General features: G+C 45.4%; 1 protein-coding gene across 1 annotated transcript in view; it reads right to left on the reverse strand.

Moving 5' to 3' along the window:
• Positions 1–13751: 13751 nt before the first annotated feature.
• MEX3C (mex-3 RNA binding family member C) overlaps positions 13752–17665 on the reverse strand; it is a 31024-nt gene continuing 27110 nt past the window's right edge. The window contains exon 2 of the mRNA XM_029060488.2: positions 13752–16885. Coding sequence (XP_028916321.1) covers positions 15660–16885 — 1226 coding nt within the window. The 3' untranslated portion in view covers positions 13752–15659. The remainder of the gene's footprint in view (positions 16886–17665) is intronic.

Below are 17665 nucleotides of genomic sequence, written 5' to 3' on the forward strand. Positions count from 1 at the left end.
AACACGAGACTTGACGGAATTTCATCTCCTTTCATTTCTCCTGCCCTCCCACTCTGTGGAGGAGGTGGTTGGTGATAGAGCAGGAAAGTAGTACCCGAGAAGCGAGGAATCCTTATCCCTAAATGACTGACTACTGGGAAACCCTCTTTTCCGAACAGTTGTCAGCCCGGTGCGGCGGGGCTGGGGAGTCTCTGTTTTAAGCAGGAGCACTTTTCTGAGCCAGACCAGAACAGCCTGGGACAGGTGTTGAAAAAGGGCCCCTGCCAGGGATTTCCAAATCTCTAAACTTCTTCAGTTGGGGAAGTCTGCTAGACTGCACTGGGGAAGCCCAGAAAGTCTGATCACGGGCCTGGGAGTCAGAAGCACCTGGGTGCTAATCCCAGCTCTGCCACTTGACTGCTGTGTGATCTGGGGCAAGTCACTTCACTGGGCCTTAATTCCCTCATCTGTAAAATGGGGATTAAGACTGGGAGCCCCATATGGTCCAGGGACTGTGCCCAACCTGATGACCTTGTATCTACCTCGGCCCTTAGTACAGTGCCTGACACAGCGAATGCTTAAAAAATACCATTAAAAAAAAAAAAAAAGGATTGCTATTGCCTTTGAAATACCCCAGCTTGCTGCTGATTCCAAACTGGAAAATGAATCGAGACCATTTCTGACTAATTTACATGCACGCGAATGCATCTGTGCACATACACAGAAATCAGCAGTGGCATTTAGTGAGCACTTATAAGGTGCAGAGCACTGTACTACGTTCATTCAATCAGATTTATTGAGCATGTGCTGTGTGCAAATCACTGTTCTAAGCATTTAGGAGAATACAACAATAAACACATTCCCTGCTCGCAATGAGTTTATAGAGAGACATTAATATAAATTACAGATGTGTACTTAAGTGCTAGGGGGCTGGGAAGGGGGATGAATAAAGGGAGCGAGTCAGTGTGACGCAGAAGGGAGTGGGAGAAGAGGAAAGGAGGGCTTAGTCTGGGATGGCCTCTTTCATTCATTCTTTCATTCAATAGCATTTATTGAGCGCTTATTATGTGCAGAGCACTGTACTAAACGCTTGGAATGTACAAATCGGTAACAGGGACGGTCCCTGCCCTTTGACGGGCTTACAGTCTAATCGGGGATTAGAGGCACACCTCTTGAAGGAGGTGTGCCTTCAGTAAGGCTTTAAAATAGGGGAGAGTCATTGTCAGATATGAGGACTGTAAGCTCACTGTGGACAGGGAACTTGTCTACCAATTCTGTTGTACCTTCCCAAGTGCTTAGTATGGTGCTCTGCAAGTAGTAAACGCTCAATAAATACGACTGACTGGGCGAGTACAATACAACCGAGTTAGGAGACGCGTTCCTTGCCTACAACGAGCTTACAGTCTAGTGGGCTAGTTTTCTTCAGCGGGCGCGTTGTTGGGCTTCTGTTGCAACTCCTGACTCAGAGATAGATCAGAGAGTCCTGCAGACACCTATGTCTTATCTGCACACATTGCTGTTCGTTAGTTGTGCTGCGGCCACACCCTGGAATGTGCCCAACACATTTGCATCGGAAATAGAAGAGACACCTGCTTTTGGCTGTTTGCTTACTTAACTGCTCATGGCTTATTGGTATTGCAGAAAGCTACAGTCTGCACCCTCTCCAAAGCAAGTGGAGGAAAGATAGGGGCAGCATTGCACCAGAAAGCAATGAAATGCATTATCCCTTTGGAGATTTTCAGGGTTTGGGTGTAAATCACACACGAAAACACAAGCACCCATAAATCTGGAGCTCTAGTGCAGCCATTAAATCATGCCCCCAACTCTGTCCCTTGCTCAGAGGTCTTCAGTGCTGCCCGACAGAATAGAATTAAAGGCCTCAGAAGAATATCGGAGCAATTAGCACTATTGCGGGGGTGGCCATCAGGCTGGGAGAGGCGCAGGGAGAAAGTATTCTTTGTTAAGCAGGTGGGGAGAGGAAGGGGGCCGGGAAGCAGCAGGGGGCAACACCCGTGATTGCCTGACCCCCAAACTGTTGACGCACTCAGCCCTCCCTCACACGCAGGTGGAGAGAACAAGAGAACAGAGGAGGGCTGAGGGAGGGCCTCGGAGGAAAGATGACACTGCTGCATTTTCCCCGGACTGAGGATCGCTGCCCCGTTCTGAGGCCAGATGAAGGATCGGCGACGTCACACTAGAACACCAGGTCAGTTCTGGGGGCTGCTCGCCCCACTTTTGCCCTCCATGCCGGAATGGCATGGCCTAGTGGAAAGAGCACGGTCCTGGGAGTCGGAGGACTTGGGTTCTAATCCCAGCTCCACCACGTGACTGTGTGACCTTGGGCAAGTCACCAAAGTTCTCTGTGCCTCAGTTACCTCTTGTCAAATGGGGATTCAGTACCTGTTCTCCCTCCCATTAAGACTGTGAGCACTGTGTGGGACAGGGACCGTGTCTGACCGGATTATCTTCTATCTTCCCCAGTGCTCCACTTGAAGTAAGCGCTTAAATGCCACAATTATTACTCCACCTCAGGGTTGAACTTACCGGACTTCGAAGAAGAGGAGGGTTCCTAATTGGCATCCATCAGGGACACCTCACGGCATCTGGTCCAGAGAGATCACTACGACCACATTCTGATCTTCTTAGCCTTGAGGCTGACAGCGTCACGGCAGTGACCGTTGCCCTTTCAAGTGTACAGGAACACTGAAAGAACACCGCCTGATCATCGTCAAAACCCACTCAACACTCCTTTCCCCTCCCTCTCTTCTGAGGGGCCCCAGAGGTTAATATCCTACCCAAGGGACACCAGCACAAGGCTGGATGGATTTGGATTCGTTTTTTTTTGTTTTCTACTGTCATGGGAGAACATAAAGCCAATGTACAAAAATCTTACATAAACATTGCAGAAATTTACAGGTGTGTAGATGCCGACACTTTTTTTTTTTTTTTTTTTGCAACTCGAGTGTTGAGTGATTCAGCCCCGTGTGGTTTTGTGTCTGTGTGTGTGTTTGTGGTATTTTCGCCACTAAGCTTCCGATGGGTGCAGGGGCGTGGCCAAGGACGAGGAAACCAAATTTGGGTTTCTAAGGTTCGGAGGGGTTCTGGTTCTCCTCTTATCTTTCTGGTCATTCATTCTCTGTCTCCTTCGCGGGCTCCTCCTCCTCCTCCCATCCACTAACTGTAGGGGTTTCTCAAGGGTCAGTTCTTGGCCCCCTTCTGTTCTCCATCTATACTCACTCCCTAGGTGATCTCATTTGCTCCCACAGCTTCAATTATTATCTCTACACAGATGGCACCCAAAGCTACATCTTCTCCCCTGTTCTCTCCCCCTCCCTTCAGGTTTGTATCTCCTCCTCCCTCCAGGATGTCTCCACCTGGATGTCTGCCCGCCACCTAAAGCTCAACAAGTCTAAAATTGAGCTTATCTTCCCTCCCAAATCCTGTCCTCTCCCTGACTTCCCCATCACTGTGGACGGCACGACCATCCTTCCCGACTCACAGACCCGCAACCTTGGTGTCATCCTTGACTCTGCTCTCTCATTCACCCCACAGATCCAATCCATCACCAACGCCTGCCGGTCTCACCTTCATAATATCGCCAAGATCCGCCCTTTTCTCTCCGTCCAAACTGCTATCGTGCTGGTACAAGCTCTCATAATATCCCGACTGAATTACTGTGTCAGCCTCCTCTCTGATCTCCCTTCCTCCTGTCTCTCCCCACTCCAGTCTATTCTCCATTCCACTGCCCGGATCATCTTCCTACAGAAGGGCTCTGGGCACGTCACCCCCCTCATCAAAAACCCCCAGTGGTTGCCTATCAACCTTCCCATGAAACAAAAACTCCTCACTCTTGGCTTCAAAGCTCTCCATCACCTTGTCCCTTCCTACCTCACCTCCCTTCTTTCTATTGGCCTCCCCGTGCACTCCACTCCTCTGCCGCTCACCTCCTCACGGTCCGCCATTCACGCCGTGCCACGGACGACCCCTGGCCCATGTCCTACCGCTGTCCTGGAGTGCCCTCCCATCTTACATCTGCCAAACTAACTCTTCCCCTCTTCAAAGCCCTACTGAGAGCTCACCTCCTCCGGGAGGTCTTCCCAGTCTGAGCCCCCCTTTCCCTCTGCTTCTCCTCCACTCCCCCCGCCCTCTTTTCCCCTTTCCCCTCCCCTCAGCACTGTGCTTATTTGTATACATCATTTATTACCCTATTTATTTTGTTAATGAGGTGTCTAGCTCCATGATTCTATTTATCTTGATGTTGTCTTGTTTTGTTTTGCTTTGCTGTCTGTCTCCTCCCCCGTTTAGACTGTGAGCCCTTTATTGGGCAGGGATTGTCTCTATCTGTTGCCGAATTGTACATATCAAGCGCTAAGTACAGTGCTCTGCACATAGTAAGCGCTCAATAAATACTATTTAATGAATAAATGAATTTGGTGGGGAGGGAGGGTTGGAAGGGGGGAGAGCACAAGTCTACAATACTGAGGGAAAGACATTAACCCAAACCCACCTGATTCACGATACTGAGGGGACAGGTAATCAGGCAATGATGGTCTCTCTCCAGAAGAAACTGCACTATGTGGTCCACAGATCAGAAAGTTGCTGGGGGAATGTGAGGGAAGGCTTTGCCTTCCAAAAAACCAAACAGGCTATTTTGTAAGATGGACCAAAGTAGACATTTTTTCCCCTGCCTCAACACACACAGGCCTGCTGAGCTTCGTGCTTATTTTTCCATAGGTCTGTAAAGTGTGGGTGGGGTAGCTCCTCTTAGGGGTGTTTATTCTGAAGTTCTTAGCGCACACAGCTTCACCTCAAATTTCTACGGTTTTAGATTGGTTACATCTCCAGGGAGCCTTCCCTGACTAATCTCTCAGGCCCTCAACCTTATTCTCCACCCCTGTGTCACCCTTGCATTTATTCCCACCCACTAAGCACTTGGGTACTCATCCCACCCTCCACCCTGTATTTTAATTGTAAGCCCTTTGAGGGCAGAGATCATGTTACTGACTCTATGGCACTCTTCTAAGCACTGCACTAAGCACTGCACACACAGTATGCAATGAAATATCATTGACTGATTGCTCAGACACTATTGTAGTGAAAATATTCCACTTTCCCTCATTCGGTTTTTTCCTTGGGTTGCGCCGCTTCCTTCCCATCCTCAAGCCTCTACCCATCTTTCTCCTCGGTCAGTACCTCTTGGACCTAGCCTCACTGGGCGTGTGACAAAATGACATTCAGAAAATCTTCTCTTTATATAGCCGCTCCCTAGCCCCTTCTGGGATTGTATCAAATGCCAAGTGGGACACAGGAGTCTTAGCAAATTTCCATGTTTGCCTCCCAGGGTCTTCTAGGCCCATCTTCACATACTTAATAATAATAATGTTGGTATTTATTAAGCACTTACTATGTGCCAAGCACTGTTCTAAGCGCTGGGGTAGATACAGGGTAATCAGATTGTCCCACGTGGGGCTCACAGTCTTAATCCCCATTTTACAGATGAGGGAACTGAGGCCCCGAGAAGTGAAGGGACTTGCCCAACTTCACACAGCTGAGAGGTGGCAGAGCCGGGATTAGAACCCCTGACCTCTGACTCCTAAGCCTGTGCTCTTTCCACTGAGCCACGCTGCAGTTGTGCCCAGTTATTCCTCATAATCAAAAAGCATCCAGCACCACCATGCCTTACTTCATCAAACTAGGGGAACGGCCTGGTTCCGGACAACTGGCCTCAGATTTTTGGCTCCCTCCTCATATCCAAGAGAAAATTACTCTCCCCGCCTTCAAAGCCTTATTAAAGGCACATCTCCTTCAAGAGGCCTTCCCTGATCAAGCCCTCCTTTCCTTTCCTCTTCTCCAACTCCTCTCCGCTTCACCGTGGGCTCGCTCCCTTTATTCATCCCCCCTCCCAGCCCCACAGTACTTATGTACATATCTGTAATTTATTTATATTAATTTCTGTCTGCCCCTCTAGACTGTAAGCTCGTTGTGGGCAGGGAATGTGATCTCTATCGTTGTGCTGTACTCTTCCAAGCGTGCTTAGTAAAGTGCTCCCCACACAGTAAGCGCTCAGTAAATACTCCTCCTCTACTCTCTATTCTCCAGGCCCTATTTGCGGGTTGCCCAAGACCATCCCATTGCCTCCTGCCACAGTTCCCAACAGGGCCATTACTCAGCTGGGCAACAATTATATCCTCCTACAGCTAGGACAGGGGCATCGCTTGGTTTTCAAATCATGCAGGTGCTTGAAGGCTAATAATTAGGGCATCTTTCATAAGGCTGATTATATTGGAGCAGGGTGGGGAGACTGGCCCCTTAAGGGAAGCAGTCTGGCCTTGTAGAAAGAGCACATGCCTGGGAGTTGGACAACCTGGCCTCTAATCCTGGCTTCCCCACTCGCCTGCTGTGTGACCTTGGGCAAATCAGTTTCTCTGTGCCTCAGTTCCCTCATCTGCAAAATGGGGATTCAATACCCTTTCTTCCTGCTGGACTGTGAGCCCCATGTGGGGCCTAATTAGCTTGTGCCTACCCCAGTGCTTAGTACAATGCTGGGCACATAGTAAGCACCAAATAGCAAAATTACTATTAGTAACCACAAGGAAGTAGTAATGGTATTTTCTGAGCACCCATTGGGTGCAATGCACTTTGCTAAGCATTTGGAAAGGTAGAATCTTAAGAAACACGTTCCCTGCCCACAAAGACTTATGCAAGGAAGACACATAAAAAAGAAATATAGACTTTCAGTAACCAGCTTTTACAGTTGAATATAGACTTGAATAAATATGTGCATACAAGTGCCGAGGGTGGGGGTAAACAAATATAGAAGTGCCAGGGTTGGCCGGTGAGGTTATATGACTCGGGATGTTGGGAATTAATTGAGGAAGTCCTGTCGGAAGAGGTGCCTGTAGTCTGATTTGTGGAGGGGAGGAAGATCCAGAGCAAGGGAACAGCATGAGCAAGTGGATGAAAATGGGGGAGCAGAAAGAGAAGTAGCATGGACTACTGGAAAGAGTACGGACAAGGGAGTCGGAGGTCGTGGGTTCTAATCCCAGCTCTGCCATATGTCTGCTGTGTGATCTTGGGCAAGTCGCAACTTCTCTGTGCCTCAGTTACCTCATCTGTAAAATGGGGATCAAGATAGAGTCCCATGAGAGACATGGATTGGATCCAACCTGATTACCTTGGACCTACCCCAGTGTTTAGAACTGTGCTTGGCACAGAGTAGACGTTTAACAAATACCACAATGATTACTATGTTGGTTGGGGAGGAATGAAAAAGGAGTAAGCTGGGGAGTAGCAGGTAAACAATGTAGATACACAAGATGGGCAGAGTTGGAGAGCCTTGAAGCCGATTATAAGGGGCTTTAGCTTGATGTGGGGGGGAAACGGAAGGACGGTGGAGGTTTTCAAGTAGAGATGTGTATCAAGCAAAGGTTCACGATGATGCATACACTACGTTGTTGAATAGGCTGAAGAGGGCAGAGACTGATGCAATAGTTAGCCAAGATATGACTGAGCTTGGACCAGGGCGGAGAGGAACAGACAAGTCGGATCCAGGAAAGGTTGCATAAGAACAGGCAGGATTTGGCAGTAGATCGAATGTGAGAGCTGAGAGACGGCGATGAGTCAATTACCGGACCAAGTCTTCAAGCTCTTGGCTCGGAGAGATTGGCGGTGATCTCAACGGAGATGGGAAAGCTAGGAGTGGGTTTAGGCAGGAAGGCAAGTAGTTCCACCCGAGGCATATTGAGGATGAGGCGCTGGGTGACTGGAGACATCCTGGAGCCAAGGGGAGAAACAGGAGTACAGGTTAGAGGATTGAAAGCCCTCACGGTGTGAGCTCAATTCAAAGGAGGGCCTGGGAGGGGTTCAAGCTCGGTATGAAAGCAGCAGGTGATAGCGAGATAAATCAGACTCTTGCTCACCCTAGAGGCAAGCCAGCTTGTTCCGGCCAACAGAACGGACGTGAACCCAGGAGACGCCGTGCCCCGGCTCCCTATGGATGGGAAGGACCCCAATGGACCATTGGTCACGGCAGAAAATAGAAGACATTTCTAACCAGGACGATGGTGTCGGGGGCCGCCGCAGTGATGGGGCTTTCCAGAGGTGAGTGGAGGAGTCGGAGCAAGAGGCTGCTCAGTTGGTAGGTCCCCGGAGCCTGAAGCGGAAGAACCATCAGTCACCTCAGTCCTCTTTCAACTTGCTGTCAGTGGGTCGCAGCCTGGCCAGCCTTGACTCCTCGCTCTTTCAAACCCCATATTCCATCTGTTGTTAAACCCAGTCATTTTATTTCTTCAACATATCCTGGATCTGCCTCTTCCTCTGCATCCAGATGGCCACCACCCTGCTTCAGACACTTGTTATATCCCACGTGAACTACTGCATCAGCCTCCTCACTGCTGTCCCTGCTTCAACCCCCTCCTCTCTTCAGAGTCCCTCGGCTGTTCGCCTTTCTAAAACGGCGTTTCTAAACCTGTCTCTCCACTTCTCAAAAAAACTCCAACGGTCACCCATTCCTCTCTTCTGAGAAACTTCTGACCACAGGCAGCTCGTTGTCTTTCCGCTTCTTGGACCTATCAACTCTCTGACCCCAACCAATTCCCCCTCTCCGTTCTGTCCACACTCACTATCTCACAGTAGCTCATTCTCAACTCTCCATCCTGCGGACCTTCCTCCTGCCCGGAACTGCCTTCCTTCGAATCCGCCAGACCTCAACCCTCCCCACCTTCAAAGGTGTTCTAAAATTCCACCTTCTCTGAGAGTCCTTCCTCCTATATCACATCCTCTAGGCTACCATCTCAGCACTTGTCAATCGATTCATGGTATTTATTGAGCACCTGGGTGCACAGCACTATGCTAACCCTTTGGGAGGATTATAATGCATGATTCCTCACCACAAATTATAAAAGGGCAAGACATAAAATTTATAGATAGTTGGAAGCAGCACTCCAGGCAGTGGGTTGGGTAAACACATAAATACATTTGTATAAGGGCAACGAGAGGCTGTGCGTGCAAATGTGCCAAGATGAGTTGGGAGGTTGTAACATGAAATCAGGGAAAGTCTCCTTCTGTCTTATGCACCCACCTCATACTTCTGTATACACTGCTGTACATACTTAAAAGCACTTCTCTGACTCATTTTTGTGCTTTCCCCCATGAGTTTGTAAGCTCCCTGAGGGCAAGGGGACATGCATTTTGCTTCTGTTGTAGTTCCTAAGCACCCTGGAGTGGTGAGTTGCACTCAGGAACTCAAGGCCACGGCTTCCAATACTACCGAAAGGCTTTCTCTGCTTGTGGAGAAAGTCAAACCAAGCATGTCACTTTAAGAATCTCACTGGCACCACTTCAGAGATTTGCAGTTAATAGTAATAATTATGGTACGTAAGTGCTTACTATGAGCCAAGCACTGTTCTAAGTGCTGGGACAGATACAAGTTAAGCAGGTTGGACAGTCCCTGTCCCACGAGGCGCTGAGGCTCTTAATCCCCATTTTACAGATGAGGTAACCGAGGCCCGGAGAAGTGAAGTTGACTTGCCCAAGGTCACAGCAGACATGTGGCAGAGCTGGGATTAGAATGCACATCCTTCTGACTTCCAGGTCGGTGCTCTATCCACTAAGCCACACTGCTCCCATCTAAATCTCTCCCACACTCCACTTCCAACCGGAGAAGCCCCAAAGCCGTCCCCGCAAATCGGGCCCGATTGGCCGTACTGAGAGGAGCAAACCACAGTCCCCCCAGGGCTCCCAGAACATCGACTATTAATTTAGGTTCCTTCTGGGTGGCTTGGTGAGCAGGGAAGGTGTTTATTGTTATATCCTACTCTCCCTAGCACTTAGTACAGTGCTCTGCACATAATTAAAACGTGGAGTTTAGCTTGCTCTTTGCAGACTAGGCTACTCTTGGATGGAGGGAGCGATTCCAAGATCTGCACCTGATCGAACTCACTTCCTGGAGGTGTTGGAAAGAAACTACATTTGGTCACACTTCGAGTGTGCTCACATAGTACAGTATGCTGCTTTTGGCAATAAGCAAACAATGCAGTGGTGATAGACACCAACCTGCCCTCTCCCAAGAGAAGCAAAAGAATTTTTAAAAGGCAGTGGGGAAGGGAAGGATATCTTACAGATAACCTTGGGACTCTCCAAAGATTTTGACATAAAAATCTTGCCTCTCTGCTCCCCCCAACCAGAGCTTCATGGTTCAACTTTTCATCACTAACCATGATTTTCTTCTTCTTGTTTTGGGTATGTTTTACATTTTAACTTTCACTAGCTAATAAAAAGACAACTATAAAATGTTTATAGTTGAACAAGTGACCTATAAACACTGGCAAAGCATTTCACATAATTCTCGTCGTCCATGCCCAACATTCTTCATTCCTTTGAAAACCACAGAATCCCATGATTTTGAAGACGCTCACTCCCTGATTCCCATCCCGAAATATGATTCACACTTGCCACCACTACCCTATTCTGGTTTTGTGCTGAGGGAATGCTGGGATTCCCCACCTCTTGGAAGGCTGGATATTGATACAAAACAGGAACAAACACGCTTTTGGTTTGAGCATCTCACATGGGGAAGATGGAGTAAACATGCTTATGATTCAACTCTACTCCTATGGAAGTGGTTATATTTCAGTTTCAAAGAGCATAATGTTTTTGAATAAACTTATTTTTCAGTGATTTGATACTAAAACTAACCTGGCAAGCAGATCTTGGAATTTCCTGCCCACACTAATCTGACAAGGCCAGTTCGTTACCTTCAGTCTTTCCAATGCTTCATTTTCTAGCATTTATATAGACCAAGAGGTGATGTTACTGCTTCACCTCTGATGGTTAATATTTAATATTGATTACATTATATGTACACTATAGAAGCCATTAAATACACTTTGAAAAACATAGTTCTGACCCTCATTTACTATTCTTCCTTGTATAAACAGCAGGCTTTAGGCTCTCAACCCAATTATAAATGTTTCCTGTAAGAAAAGCTCACTGTTGAAGAAGAGTTAGTCTATTATATAATTAAGACTCAAAAACTTCCCTTCAGATTTTGGGGACTAGTGTCACTTAATGGTCATGATCAATAAAATCCATACTGAGTGCAGATTTTCCATTAAGCATGGATCACAGATGAGCACATGAAACAGCGTGGCCTGGTGGATAGAATATGGGCCTGGGAGTCAGAAAAGACCTGGGTTCCAATCCTGACTCTGCCACTTGTCAGCTATGTGATCTCAGGCAAGTCACTTTACTTCTCTGGGCCTCGATTATCTCATCTGTAAAATGGGGATTAAGGCGGTGAGATCGGGACTGTACCCAACCTGATTTAGTTTGTATCTACCCCAGTACTTAGTACAGTGCCTGGAACATAGAAAGCACTTAAACAAATAACCATAAAAAAGTCTGTATATTTCCAGAATTCTCAATTGGGAGTATTAGATTAAAACACCATCCTAAGCATTCCCACCCTTCAGAAAATACTTGCCATTTAAGGGTTTAAGATTTTCAGAGACAGAGTATGCATTTACTGGAATCTGAATCCCCCAACTTTCTATGTGGCTTTTCAGGTTTTGTTGGGTTTTTAAAACAAAACAAAAAAAAAAAAACTGTAATCTTTTACATTAGAATGCTGATAGTTATAAGTTTCACAAAAAAAAAAATTACAGTTATCCTCTCAGCGGGATCCGAATTGCAACTTTTGCCCCTGGGCACACCCAACAGTTTCTCAGCAGTCCCAGTGTCTCCTTACTCATTTGCCTCAAAATTAGCCAAGGAAATGATTTTCTGGTTTTCACTGGTCTCCACTTATTTTCTTCTGCACAGTCACAAAAATATTAATAATCTGCCAACTAGCATATTCTTAACAAAATTCCAAACTGCCAAATAATCAGTCATCAAAACCTGATGTTCGCTGACATTAGGTTTCCCAAATGGAAGCTATTACTGAACTTAAAAATCTGACTTTCAGGTCCAGCTGAATTGACATTAGGCAAATGAACAGCTAATATAGAAGGCTTAAAATTCAGTAGCAAGAGGAAGAGATGAGAACAAAATTACAAACTGATCCAAGAATTCATCTCATTGCAAAAGGGTTTTTAAACTGATCACTATTTCATACATTAGCTCAGAGTCAATGAGATCATCCTAGTTTCTGAAGAAAACAGTCACAAGAGGAACCCGGGAAAGGACTAGCAGTCACAGCTCTTACGGCACTTAAAGCCAAAAAGAAGTCAGTCCTTTACCTATAATCTGAAAAAGATGTTGGGGTTAGTTAGTAGCGATCAAGTCATGGGTCCAGAAATAGGCTCACGGTTTCCCAAGTTCACCCTATCCCTATAGCACACTGAATTTCTCAGTAAGCCTTTTAGCTTTTCATGGGCATAATTCGAGATTTCTTTTCACCACCAGACTCCTCTGAACTTTTTAAACTCTATAAACTCATTGTAAAAGAACCCCATTTTATCATTCTGGACCTTGGTTTCTCCAGGATTTCAGCTAAATTTTTTTCTTTATTCGAAGCCCGCAAAAGTTGCAACTGCTATTTTTCCAGACAGTATTTTTATCTTAGTACCCATCTGAGGAAAGACAGGTTTGTGACTAACTTCATAATTTTAACCAGTACTCCCGGAATTCTTTGGTTTACTTCCAATTCATGACAGATTTTCCAGTTTGACAAGTCTAGTCAGGAAAGTTAGATTTTGAAATACATTTGTTAAGGGCCACAGAAAAATAATTCCACTGCTGCCTGACCTTGCCGCCGGCAGGAACTGAATTCTTAATTTTCTCTACTGGTCAGTTTCTGAGAGCACAGCTATTAAGGAAGCCCTGGAAGATATACCGATCTTATGCGTATTTGTCACAATTGCATAATCAGCAATTGCATAGTCATAATTGCACAATCAGCATTAACTGATTTCAGGGCAGGAACCTTCTATTGTTCATCTGCTAAAGTGCTTCATGCAGATTGCTTATTAATTTGCATTTACAAGCCACATTAAAATCCACCTTATCTGACTCAAACACATTCACTTTGTTGCCCCACCATCGATTTACAGGTTAAGGAAGCTGATTTTAGCTTTAGGGGTTCAGTTCTTGAACAGAAGCAAAACTCCTCCATTCAAATACATGTTTAAGGCAATAAAGAAGGCATGTGCCTGCAGTTTGGCAATAAACAAAAATGCCAGCAATTCATGAAATGATTCCCCATCTTATCAGCTGTTAGAGTAGCACTTCTCAGCTATAAAACCCTTCAGAGAGCTTGCAGCAAATAGATGTAAAAAAAAAAAAAAAGCCGCCCTTCAAAACAGTATCCTTTTATCAAATCGGTTAAAATCAGTATCTTTTTATCAAATCGAATCCTCAAGTTGTCTTGAAACCGATTAGTTTGTGATCCCAACTAAAAAAAGGGTTACGCTGGACCTTCATATCAAGTAGGAACAAGAGTCAGTGCAGTTCCCCAAGTTCAAGCACATTAACTAAAAATCCTAAACACTCAGCTCCAATCATTTGTTTAGGGACCGCTTTTCAAAACAATCCTTATCCTGCATAGAAGGATGGCCAACTTCAGTCATCAGTAGAGCGAAGCTCAAAAGAGTAAGTGAAAATACGGCGGCACTAACAAACGGGAATAAAAATGTCTTTAGACGGTCGGGGCCTTAAGGGGTGAGAGGAGGGTTAGGAGGACCCGTGGGGGCAATATAATATAGCTCTTCCTCCCCCCACCCCCATCCCCACACTGCTAGGGAACCCACGAAAACAGCAAAAACCAGAATACATTCAAGTTAATGGAAACAAGTCTTTATTAAGTAACTTTTAATATCAGAAAAATAAAACTCTTATAATTCTCTTTACAGCAAATATATAATATCAGTGCTTTGGCCATCATAAGTTAAAGGCCCTTTATCATAAAATATATGGTTTTTAAACTTTACTCAAATTGAATTTATAATCCCTATGACCTCCCTACATATACATAACAAAAAAGTGTAGTAAAATTAGCAAATACTAAACTATATCGATAGTTTGTCATTCTTAGTTTGTGGTTTATAGAAAGGTACACGCACCTAATGTATGTCGATTCCTTGGCTTATTAGTTGCAGTGTACAATGCAATAAAATACAAAATACATGCTTGGTGAACATTCGTTCATATCTACAAGACGGCAGCTAAAGATTAGGTTTCAATACTGACATTTATCTAGTCTACAAGCAATTAGCATTAAAGTTATGCATTACATCATAATATGCCATCAAGGCAACTTTTATACTGAAAAAATCAAAATAAAAACCGTTATTTGTAAACTTTTATACGAAATGTAACTCTTCAAGTGGAAATAAAAAATAAAATTTCTGTTTATTTACTAGTTCAATACACGTAAGATTTTGATTTTTGTCATACTGAGAAAAAAAGCTTTTCTGCCTTGGGAAAATAATGCTTCAAAAAAATAATTAGTAGAAAAACCCACTAGGAGACCGTTTTGTCCTTTTGATACCAGCACGGATTTGGGAACGTACTGAGGATGATGAAGCTAAAGACATCCACAGGCTGAAATGTAAAAAGCACGAAACGGAGCAATCTTTCCTTGCAACTGGAAACACAGTTCTGAAATGAAGTAAACTGACTGGAGGAAACTGTCACAGCTGCTTTGTGAATTATACCGAGGGCATTGCCATCCGTCCCCCCCCCCACCCCCCCTTTCCCTTCGATTACGAAAAATAAAATATATTTATAATGTGCAAGACAAATATGGACTGAACATAAAAATGTTTCACATTTAGATCTCTAGACTCTAAAAGAAATGAATAATAGCTTGATCAGACTAATGAATGGAATGTTAGCATCCTCACTATTAGCCAAAATATGTGCACCCCAAAGCCCTTATTGAAATGGGACAAAGCCAGACGACTTTCCACATGACATTAAGAGATGCGATGGGTAGGAATTCACAACTGAGACAAAAATCCATTCCTTAACCTTTGATCAGACCATCCATGAGCACTCTGGGCGAGAGATGAAGGTCAATGCGGGTGTTTTCTTCCCAAATGGTTAACAGCCATCAATTTTAACTGCCATCAGACCTATCCATACCAGCAAGTCAAGTTATGCATTTAAAAAGTCACTTACAATACTGCAGAATTAGGCATAGGTTGCTGTAAAATAAAAAAAACAAACAAACCTGTTTTTTCAAAACTGGCAGTGTAAAGAAGGCAGCACTGGAAGTGTCTGAAACATCAATAATGCCACGTACCCTCCAGAAACTTGGGGAAATACGGTTAGGCCCATGGGATTCATTGCCTTCAAATCTTAGAGGTGGCCAACTTAACTCGCGGGCCTGGGAAGCCCACAGTTCCGTCCCCCGGCCAACTGAGTTTAAACCCAACTTCGTCCCCGCAATCTCGGACCAACTACGTCTCTGCTCGACAGGACACCCATTTAAGTCAAACTGGACAGAGACCACTTAGGTTTAGTGTTACCACAGCAGCCTTTCAGAAAGTATAAATTGACTAACAATTTTTGCCTAATCCCAAGAAAGCCTGATAACAGTCATAAGAATTCATTAGGAAGTTTACTGGGGGTACCACTTACACCCATGCCTTTAAGAGAGTCCATATAGAGCTAGAATATATTCATACACATATATAGGTGTATATATTTATATATATATATATATATATATTTTTTTTTTAAGAGTGAATTTGGATTGCCTGAGTAACAGCTGTCTGGCAAACTGGACAAGATGGCGTTCTCTTTTCACAGATCTTGTTGGCACATTCCATGCAGAAGAGGTTGTGACCACACGGAACTAGGGCAGCAATCACTTCATTCTCAAAGCAGATCACGCAGTCGTGCTTCCGTCTCGATTCGGGAGGCGAGCTCGACGTGGAACCGCCATTGGAAGAGGAGTAACTGTTGGTACCGTTAGAAAAAGCAGGGATGTAGATCGGAAGGCCAACGTGGTGCCCTGTACTAGGTGGGTCGCTTCTCACCCTCCGAGCGAGTGGATGTTCCAGGCTTTCGGGAAAGGTAGGAGACAGACGAGGGGTGGATGGCTGACTTCCTCTACGCTGGGTCTTCAGATTTCCGGAAGGATCGCCCCCGAAGCCGGAGAGCGGGTTCACGGGTTCGAACGGAGTCCAGATGGTTTGGGAAGATGTGGCTAAGGAGTCAAAGGCGGGAGAGTCAACCGCAAGGTCTTCGGTGCCCACAGATGGCAGGGTTTCTCCAAACCAAAAGTTCCCCGTGCTGAACGGACTAGTCGGGCTGAAGTCAGCCAACCTATTGCTGCCGAAGTAGGAATCCGTGGAGCCGCTTCCTAGAGAGCTGGAGCTATCGTTTCTGTAATTGGATATCATGCGGGTGCGACTGGGAGGGACGGGATTGGAAGAAAGCCACGCCGAGCCCAGAGTGCCCCCTTCAAAACTCACGTCGGTACCATTATAATGGAAATCGTTTTCTTCGTTCAGCTCGATGTAGTTTCCGGTACGCATGGCGATATGCATCTCGATTTCTTCCCGGGCTCGATCCACGTTTTCGGGCATGCCCGTCACCTCGAAGACGGGCTCCTTGTCTCGGCTCGGGGTGACTATGTACGTGTGGGTCTGCTGCTGAATCCTTTTGATGGTGGCTCCTTTGGGGCCGACCACCAGTCCGACGACTCGATAGGGCACCCGGACTTGCACCGTGGTCTGGCCTGGCAGGTTGGGAGTGCATGGCAACCCGCCCAGGGCGGGACCGTTTTTGTTGCGAGATGCTCGGATCATGGAAAAGTGCTCGGCGGCTGACAGTATCTCCCTCTTGGCCATGGCCACGTCTTCTTTCCGTCCGGTGACGACAAAAATGGGTTCTTCGCCGCGCACCGGTGTTTTGATGTAGGTATTAGTCTTGGCCCTTAGTGCTTTAATCTTACAACCTGTTTGGAAAAGGAAAGAAAAAACAAAAACGAAAACATTTATTCCATGTGCCTAGAAATTCAAAATAATGGGGAGACTGGGTACCTCCCACTGGCTAAAGTAGAACTTCAACCTGTCAATTTCAAGAGGTGTACATGCAGAGCTACATAATTCAATTGCTCCAAAGTCAAAATGACTCAAGGAAACCTACTGCCCAATTGACCGGCAGTGACATTTTAAAAGAAAACCAGCTTAACATTAATTAGGTAAATACCGAAATGAAATTTAACAGCCTGCACCGCGGATGGAGAATTGCATCACCTCTGCTTATGACATTCAGTATTTCTAAAAACCACACTTCAGCCCACTGCCTTAAAAATGCAGACTTATTACAGTGTTCACACACTGTGGCAAGATTATTCGCTTGTCAGTCAAGATCATTTCAGTTTTGTTTATGAAAGAAGAACATCCATACCAGGTCATTAACTCCCATCATATAATTCTAAAAGGATGTTTCACATTTACTTTTACTACTTCACTTCCTCCTCCTCTGCTCTGTTAGTCATTGCAGAGTGATAACACAAAGCCCAAAGGGTGCTTCTCCCACACAGGGTAAAAGGGTTAGCCAAAAGTCAAACGTGCGCTTAAAAAAAAAAAAAATTGATTAAAACAAACTCCTTCAATCACAGTGGTCTTTTAGTTTCATGTCACAGGTGAATTTTAGGCTCTTATCTAGGTAACTTTATAGTGGAAGCTTGGGATAAAACAGTCATTACTGGTTTTCAAAAAGTGACTTGGCA

This window comes from Ornithorhynchus anatinus, chromosome 3 (genome assembly GCF_004115215.2).
Source record: "Ornithorhynchus anatinus isolate Pmale09 chromosome 3, mOrnAna1.pri.v4, whole genome shotgun sequence".
Lineage (NCBI taxonomy): Eukaryota > Metazoa > Chordata > Mammalia > Monotremata > Ornithorhynchidae > Ornithorhynchus > Ornithorhynchus anatinus.